This window comes from Arachis ipaensis, chromosome B01 (assembly GCF_000816755.2).
Source record: "Arachis ipaensis cultivar K30076 chromosome B01, Araip1.1, whole genome shotgun sequence".
Lineage (NCBI taxonomy): Eukaryota > Viridiplantae > Streptophyta > Magnoliopsida > Fabales > Fabaceae > Arachis > Arachis ipaensis.
This window is the reverse complement of record NC_029785.2, coordinates 136,704,259-136,713,392: the sequence shown is the minus strand read 5'-3', so window position 1 is coordinate 136,713,392 and position 9,134 is coordinate 136,704,259. Positions and strand designations below refer to the sequence as shown.

Here is a 9,134-nt window from a genome sequence, read left to right as displayed (position 1 = left end):
GACAAAGTCTATAATTCAACTGGAACCCTTTTTTTTTTTTACACAACTGGAGCCTTTTTGTTTTTGGACGGGTCAACTGGAACCTTTGAAAGCTTTATAATTGTAATCGAACAGAGAATAGGGGTTTCTTTGTGTAATTTTCCATTGCGCTCCATTGGGCCAGACCTCAGTTCATAGCCCATATTTTTCATCGACATAATCTCGCGAAAGAAGAAAAAGGCATTTTTGGGTGAAGACGAGATCCCTGTTTCACAATCTGCAAGCCTAAACCAACTTCCATGACACTTCCACAATCCCTCAGCTCGGAGTAAAAACAATCATCCAGCCCAGAACAAATTAATTATGAATGAACTTTTGTTTTACTAAATGCAACATTTAAATATGTTAAACTTCAAAAGTCAATGCTTAATGGTTGTCTGGTTGACACAACAATTTGTCCACCTGAGAAAACATCGTTTCAGCACATATAAATATAATTAAACAAAATTATCATGGCAACGCCAGTTTTAACATAATGCTGCACTAGCAACATCAAAGGGATTTTTCCTTCTCCAAAGACCCCAAAAAAATGGATGCTTCAACGTTATTCTTCATCGGAATAATTGAACTTTACGGAGTGGGATTGTAAATCAATCTGTCCTCCCCTGTAAGATCCACGTTTCTTCTTGGTCTTCTCATGACGGAAATCCCTGTAAGGATAAAAAGAATTAGATCTCGTAAAATGCTAGCAAAAAGTGATGCCTACAAATGCATGGAAGCTACAAATCCAAACTTGAAAGAATACCCATAAAACAGCAAGGATTTGAATCCTCTAAAGTTTGAATTTCATTTTAGAGAGTAAAGTGTGATCTTTCACCATTGATTTCATAGGTGGGACCAATAATAAATATGAAAGAGAAACTATTCAAGGGTAGAAGATCACACTTTACTCTCTAAAGTGAAATTCAAACTTAGAGGATCCAAATCCAAACAGCAGATTTTCCATTGAAAGTAAAAATGCAACCAAATGCACGAATAAATTTGTAGTTTTAAAACAAATGAAAAAGAAATTAGAAAAACTGTTAATTACAGATGCATGAAACATAATTTCAGACAAATGCAAAAGATGGAAAGAAAAATTGTTTCTACTACCACATAAAGTAACAGACCTTCCTCTAACTTGGCCAAGGATTTCCTCTGCTTTGGCCCCATAACCCACCTCGGCACCGGACTGCAATAACAAATTTGTTAGACCGTGCGACCCAGAAAAGAATCACAACAATGCATGGGAAATTGAACACACCTTTGCCCAATAGGAGTTATCCTGAAGCCTCTCATCAGCAAACTGCACCTTATCTACCTGTACTCGTTGAAATGCTTTCTTTGCAGATGTCTGCATACAGTTGCGTAGACAAGAATTTCAAGGAAAATCAAATCTTAGCAACCACAATGAAATTGGAATCTTAAATCAAAAGGTTAATTTCATAAAAAGCTTATTTGTGAGAAGAAATAATTGTGAGTGACTCAATAGTGACTAGTGAGATTTCAAAGTGCCACCTATTAACCAAATAAATATATTCAGGCACAACTATTAGTTATAACATACCTCAGCTGATTCCATCTGTTGTTTCTTCTGAGATTTCTGTGCCGAAGATTTCCCTCCAGCACTCTCAAGCTGCCCATTAGTGTGCCCGTTTGCAACATTTTCTTGACTGGAATTTGAGTCATTTCCAAGGTCTACACTTGTTTCTGCTAGCTTCTCTCCTCCCTTAGATTCATCCAAGTTTTCTACTTTTCTACGTTTGGGTTCCTCAGCTGCCTTTTTGTCTGCAACCTGTTGACCATTTTCTTCAGAAGTTGGTCTTTTTCTTTTCTTTGTATCTTTCTTCTCCTCATCCATCACTTCTCTATTTGATGCTTTAGAATTATCCTTTTTTGAAACAGTTCCATTGCAACCTCCAGTCTCCTCTACTGCATCCGCTTGACTATTTTCCTTCTTTTTCTTTTTCTTTTTATCCTTGGATTTCTTCTCTGCCTCAGCACCATCAACAATTTTGTCATCTGCAGATATTTCATCCTTTCCCTTCTGTTCTGTAACCTTAGTTTGCAACTCCACTTGGTTATCTTCTAAACTAGCAAGAGACTCAGAATCTAACTTGTTTTTCTTTTTCTTCTTGTCCTTGGATTTACCCTCTTTGTTTCCAGATTGTGTGCCATTAACTGCTGTGGTAGAAAATCAAACATAGAGATTTTAGTTGGCAGGCCCCGGAAAAAACAGAGATACACGGTGCAAGTATCGAGGAAGAAAGAGAAAATAGCCATGACAAAAGAGAAGAATTTGATGATTTTGAAGAATACCTTGATCTTTTTGATCTTGGATATTTGACTTGGCATCTTTATCACTGGAAAGAGATGAAAAAAGTAAAACAGAAAATCTTAATCACCGCATAGAAGAAAGACATTTACAGACCCAAAACATAACTCGTGCAGAGAATAACTGGTGGACAATTAAATAATGTTATTGGCTTTTCCCATTATTAGAACCATGTTGATTAGTAATTACCATTGTTATTGTCCCGCTGATGCATAGTTCTGAAATGCACCATTTGACGGGTAATGCAGTGTCCTTCAAACTTGGAAAATAAGAAGGGTTTTTTGCTAGCTTCTGCTAGCGAGGGCGTTACATTACTCATTATATATGTTGAAAACTACAATAATAATAAAAATTATGCGAAATACAAGCCATTGATTTCCATGACGAAATGCAAAAATGCTTTATTGATGACAACACTATACGTTATAAGATTGCAGTAGATATACTGACACAACTCTTGAAGTTTAAACATAAGCTATTTGGCAATTATATTCTTAAAATCTTAAAGCCACAACAAACACCCAGATCTTTTAAGAATGTAGCAAAACCACAGTTAAAATATGCTTCAACAAGAGTACCTATAATTAGAGAATATCAAATTGGAGTCTCCTCTTTTTGAAATATACTTCTGATCCAAGAAAAAGAATTACATAAATAAAATATCTATCCACAGTCTACACAGCTTGGAGCAAATGGGCATTGTAACAACACAAAGCCTATGGTTCAAGCCTTACCGTATCTCCAAATACTTGAGGCACATTTCTTCTAAATCAATCGACATATCCTCCACATTATCTTTCTGCATTACAAGCAGGAGCAACAGTATCAAACAACAGAAAGAAAAAAAAAAAGCCAGTGTCTCGTCAATCTGTTATTCAACAGTTATAAGCATAAGAACATATACAGCAGGATATTGAAGAATTTCATTCTATAATGTGATATCACAGCACACGGCACACATTCTGCTATCGACAAACAAATATAACTGATAAAAGCAAACTTGCCATCCAAGCAAGAAGCTTTTCTTCTCAATTTAAAAAAAAAAAAAAAACATTGGATTTCAATGAGCATTACAAGGTACAACACCATTATAAAGTAAGAAAAAGTCTAGGGGCCAGCAACTTTTGTGTTTTACGGCCAGCACTTAGCCATCAAAACAAAAATGAGTGATCTCCCACCATTAGATGTAATCTCACACCATTAAAAACACTATTGATGGCCAATTGATAGTTACAAAACACCAAAATTGATGGTCCCCTAGCATTCCTCATAAAGTAATCCTGCTAAGTTGTTGCATCAAAATCACAACTTAGGACTATAGATAAGCATGATAATAGGATTATTGTACAACTACGAATCACAAGTAGCTAAATAAATAAGTGAAACCTGTGAAGCAGGTTAAGATTCCGGTTCGAACTTGTAACATGGGAAATTCTGAAGGTAAAAAGAAAAAGGCACAATAGGGAATTAATTACCCACCTCGATTTGGGCCTCTTTGCGAAACTTTTTTAGGGTTTTGGAGAAGGAACTGCGCTCCAAGTAACGAGCAATGGAGTGGTGAAGAAGAAGCTTGAAGTTGGAAGAGGATTGCTTCATGGTTTGATTGGTTAAGAGAAGTACTTGGCGGGGAGTGAAAGCGAGGAGGGTAAAAGCGTCTTTTTTGTTGGCAGATGGAGTTGCAGGCATGCGGCGAAGAGTTTCTTCCTCTTCAGCTCTGACTTCAGTTGCTACCTTCGCAACGAAACGAAGCTGAACGAAACCTTGCAGGTCCTGAATGAAACAAGGGTTTTAGTTGACTCACAATTAGGGTTTCTTAACGCCATGGCTATATTTACAAGTTTACATTCTTGACCTTTTATGTTAATTAAGTTTTTTGCCCAGTAAAATATGTTATTTTTTATTTGACCCCTATTTAAAAAATTATCTTTGTGACTTAGCATCCATTTAAATAGGTTTATAAGAGATCTTTTAAACTTTTTAAGTAGGCTGAACGCGGATAGGATCGGATCGCCAAAATTTCGATCCGATCCGCACTAAAATCATCGAATCGGATCGGATCTAATATCCGCAGTTTTTAAGTTTGGATTCGATCCACACATTTGTGGATCGGATCGGATATCGGATATATCCGCAAAACTCAAAAATATTTTTAAAAGCTTATTTTTATTAAAAAAATATCAATAAAATTCATTTTTACTATTTTTTAAATATGTTTACTCCTAAAATAATATTAAACATATTTTTTTTTAAATAATAAATTAAAATAATACAACATATATGATAATTATTCGTTGAAATAAAACATAAAAAGAATATTTACTTATTTATTTCTTTATTTTTGCGGATACGCGAATATGCGGATATCAACACAAAATCCGCAATCCGATCTGATTAGTGTACGGGTCTGATCTGATCCGATAGTTTTGTGGATCGGATCCATATATGCAATTTTCGTATCGGATTCGGATAAACACCGCAGATATACGAATCGGATCCGATCCATGAACACCCCTATTTAAGTTTTAACCCATAAAAAATTATGGCATTAATATTTGGGCAAAAAACCATATTAAGCCACATGCAGAAAAGTTTAACCAAAATACGCCAAACAGAAATTTGTTTCAGCAATAAGCCAAGAGGCATTTTTATATAAATCGAACCACCAAGGTTCGAACTCTATTAGCTAGTAATTCGAACCATCTTGGTTCGAACTACTACTGGAAAAATTTGAATAATTCGAACCGGCTAGGTTCGAACCAGGAGAGCATGTAATTCGAACCGGGTTGGTTCGAATTATGGGGAGATAGGTTGGTTGTAGTAATTCGAACCAGGCTGGTTCGAATTACATGTATCATGGTTCGAACCAGGTTAGTTCGAACCAAAGAGAGGTTGATTGTAGTAATTCGAACAAGCCTGGTTCGAATTACATGTATCATGGTTCGAACCAGGTTAGTTCGAATTAGTAGGAGTCAGAGCTCTATATAAACGCTGTAAACGTGATTTGCTCTCATTAGAGGACGTAAGATGGCTAGTGAGGAGGAGAGTTTTGCTGTTTTGGTACACCACAGAGGATCCATCAAGAGGAAAACTCGGTCCGGGGTGAAGTTTACAGATAAGAATCCTCTCTATATTGTGGTGAATCGCTGCTGGTCTGACAGAGTTCCAGGTTGGTCAGTAATTTTAGGATAAAGATGAGGCCCTGTTAAGTGTGAAGACTTACAGCATCCGGCGAGGGGTACAGTACAAGGTGGTGGAGTCCGATCACCACCGGTATGTGGGCAAGTGTTCCGAGTTTTCCACAAGGATACGGACGAATATGGATGAGGCAGATCCAAACAGGCCAAAACGGTGTGGCCTTTGTCGCCAACCCGGACACACTAGACGTAGATGCCCACAGGTAGTAGGATCGTCTCAGACAGGGCGAAATTAGTTTCCATCATGTTATTGTTAGTGTTATTTACATTTAAGTTGTCTTGTTAGATGCATTGCTTGACCACGAATGTAAGTTGTTGAGATTAATGCATTGAACTTTGGTATTTGTGAGTAGTAATGAATATGTTGTCTTTCAGTAGAAGTTATGCTACAGGACTCGTTGATCCTCATTTTAATAACTAAACGAAATCATTATACCTTATCATGTTTCATTTAATACAAATAGTCAACGTCCCCGAACACAATTTACGAACAACATACATAAACAGAGCACTACATAACAAGAAAACTACACCTAATTATCATACATGACTGAAATAGAGGAAACAAAATACATGAAATGTGACTCATCTAAACAGATGCGAAACAAAATAATCGTCCCCCATCAGCAGAGTAGTCCGTTCAGGTCTTCCTCGGAGAGAATCTGGGTCGTTTTCTCTGAGATTTTGTGGGGTAGGGGGAGGGATAATGGTTCGAATGAGGGTGATTCGAACTCCTTATATAGTCGAATCACACATAATTCGAACCAGCCTGGTTCGAATTATGAATGAGTTCACTAGGAGTAATTCGAACCGGCCTGGTTCGAATTACATGGAATCGAATACAAAGCATAATTCGAACCACCCTGGTTCGAATTATGTATGAGAGAAGTTCGAACCTCATTGGTTCGAATTATGTATGGGAGAAGTTCGAACCTTGGTGGTTCGAATTATTCAAAAACTTAGAACACTAAATCGAACCACATTGGTTCGAATTATGAAGGAGTGCAATTCGAACGTGTTGTCTATTATCCATCTGTTTAATGTTATTTTTCGAGATAAAAAATATTTTTAAAATATTTAAAACACAATAAAAATTGTCACAAAAAAAACACAATAAAAATTAGTGTAAATAATTAAAATATGAAAAAACATAATAATTAGAGTCAAAATAAATTCATCTATCATAGATGAAAATAACTCGTCAATAGTCGAAAAATTAAAAAACATTGAAAATAATGTGAGTATGAAACAAACAAAATAAGACCGATTAAATTTAAATTGGTAGTCAACAATAGGTGAGTCTGCAACAATATCATAAATATCAATTATACAATATGATTTGCCAACTATGGTAGAATTATCATATCATAGTACAAAAAAATATATTTATTCTCTTAATATCATATTCACATATCAGTAGTCACATATTTAAGAAATTCTAGTGCATTCAATATCGCAAGATCTAAAGCGCGCATAAAAGATGACTTCCCAAATGGATGTTGACTTATTAGGACATTTGCCACTTCTTCTACATCTGGCTCATTAATGCAATCAACATCGTCTCCATCTACGTTTAAATTATCTATTTCATAGTTGCCTTCAAAGTCATCTTTGCTTTTACTATTGTAGCCTTCCCAATTCATGTCTCCATTGGCTTCTTCAACACTATAAGTCAAGTGTTCGAACTCAACGTATAGCTCGATGACAAAGTCTTGTGGTTGACTTTCGTGATATATTCAAAATATTTCTTGCATCGTTGCTTCATCAGTGACATACTTCATCTCGAATTGTATGAATTCTCCAAATACTATCATGTACACAACATTAGTCACTATTTTTAATATCTGAGGATCTATCCTTTCACAAATTATACAGTTTAGTTCTTCAAATAATATGGTGAAAGGAACAATAATATCACATGGATTCTCACACATAAAATTTTAGAGAAAAACCCAAAATAGTCCCTGACAATTACCTCGAAAGGACAACGAGGCCCCTGTGCAAAAAAAAAAAATCAATGTTGTTATTTTTGGCACAGGAGCTAATCAGTCCCAAAAAAAATATCAGAGACCGGATTGTGTGTGTTTTTTTTAGGGATCTCGTTATCCTTTCGAGATAATTGTCAGGGATCAGATAGAGTATTCACTCAAAAAAAATAAATAAAATTGAATGTAGTGAGATAATTGTCAAGAACCGGATGGAGTATTCACTCTAAATTTTACAAATTTAAATGTCTGAAATCAAATTTAGCCATTATAATACACTCTCAAACGAACTCTATCACCCATTTTTTTTTAATATTTTTTAAAAAAAATTAGATACAACAGCAACAAATTTGCCAGAATGAAAAAAACACAGAGACATAGTAAGAAGAAGAACAACAAGATGAGGAAGATGAATGCGAAGTCTGGCTAAGATCTTATTTGTAGCCGCTGCAATTCAAATTTTTTTTTTTCTGGACAAATTGCCTCCTTCATGTGTCAAGTAGTCTCCACCATACCTCAAGTCACCCCTATCATCTATCAATTCGCCCCTCTATTTTGTTCTATAAAAAAAAACTCCATATACCTGTTCAGTAATCACCCCCTTTTTCTAGCTTTTTTTGTCGTTTTTCGTTCCTCCACAAATCGCTGGCAGTAATTTCTGTCTCTGTTTAATATTCAAGTAAAACACGAATTCACATTATAATAAAAAATAACACTAAAGACACTCCAATATTTTAAAACAAAAAAAAGCCTCATTTTAGAGCTTTATCCAAAAAGTCCAAATGTCCAACCACAACTCTAAAAACATAATACTATCTTCCAAATCATGAGTTATGAAACTGATTATCTCAATTTCTTAAAAAACTAACATATATAATTTGAATTTTAAAAACATGAAACACTAATTTTACTAAATTCTTAATTGACAATAGACAACCATTCAATATATAGTTATAATTAATTTTATAATTATTGCATTTGAATAATCTTTGGTTATAAAAAAAAACGAGAAAATTGGTTTTATTCTTTGAGTTTAATATAAAATCAAATTTAAATTCAATTAGGTAGATAAATCTGTTATAAGTTCATTTAGAAGATCGCGCTAAAATTAACTCGCATAACATACTAACAGTATTTTGTAAATATTTAAAGTTATAATTATTCGATTGACTTAGTTCAAAGTTTATTTTAAAACTGGCTCAATCTTCTATATATTTGTATATAATAAGTACTTTTAAATTTCAAACCTAAAAAACTTAACAGAGCTTGCAAAGTAACGATCTAGATTGAAAATTTCACCTAAACACGAGTTAGATTTTTCTAACACAATCTGCACATATCTAAGAGTCATTTGAATCCTTCTTTTCTCGTTTTATTCCCCTTTTCTATACAAAAATGTTAGGTGACCGATCTCTTTTATCTTCTATTATTTCTACAAATTGTCATTCATATACTTTCTCCACCTTATTATAAGAAAAACTCGTCTTGCCTTACTTCCTTAAAATCTTCTAAATTCTTTGTCAAATTATTCATAAATTTCATTAATAGATTGTATGAGAAGATATCCTCTCTAAAATCTAACTATGGAGATTAGGAATATAG

At 34.5% G+C, this 9,134-nt stretch overlaps 1 protein-coding gene across 2 annotated transcripts; it reads right to left on the bottom strand.

The window, feature by feature from the left end:
- Window positions 337-4,177, bottom strand: LOC107642864 (nucleolar and coiled-body phosphoprotein 1). 2 transcript variants are annotated; one of them, XM_016346362.2, is made up of 7 exons: window positions 3,833-4,177; window positions 3,088-3,152; window positions 2,338-2,381; window positions 1,586-2,202; window positions 1,283-1,372; window positions 1,149-1,210; window positions 337-689 (listed from the first exon to the last, which is right to left on the bottom strand). In XM_016346362.2, exons 1-7 carry the CDS (start codon window positions 4,037-4,039, stop codon window positions 584-586), a joined length of 1,191 nt encoding a protein of 396 aa, XP_016201848.1. In that variant the 5' UTR covers window positions 4,040-4,177; the 3' UTR covers window positions 337-583. The 2 variants fall into 2 exon arrangements, with proteins under 2 accessions (XP_016201848.1, XP_016201856.1); XM_016346370.2 differs by having other exon boundaries at window positions 1,586-2,199.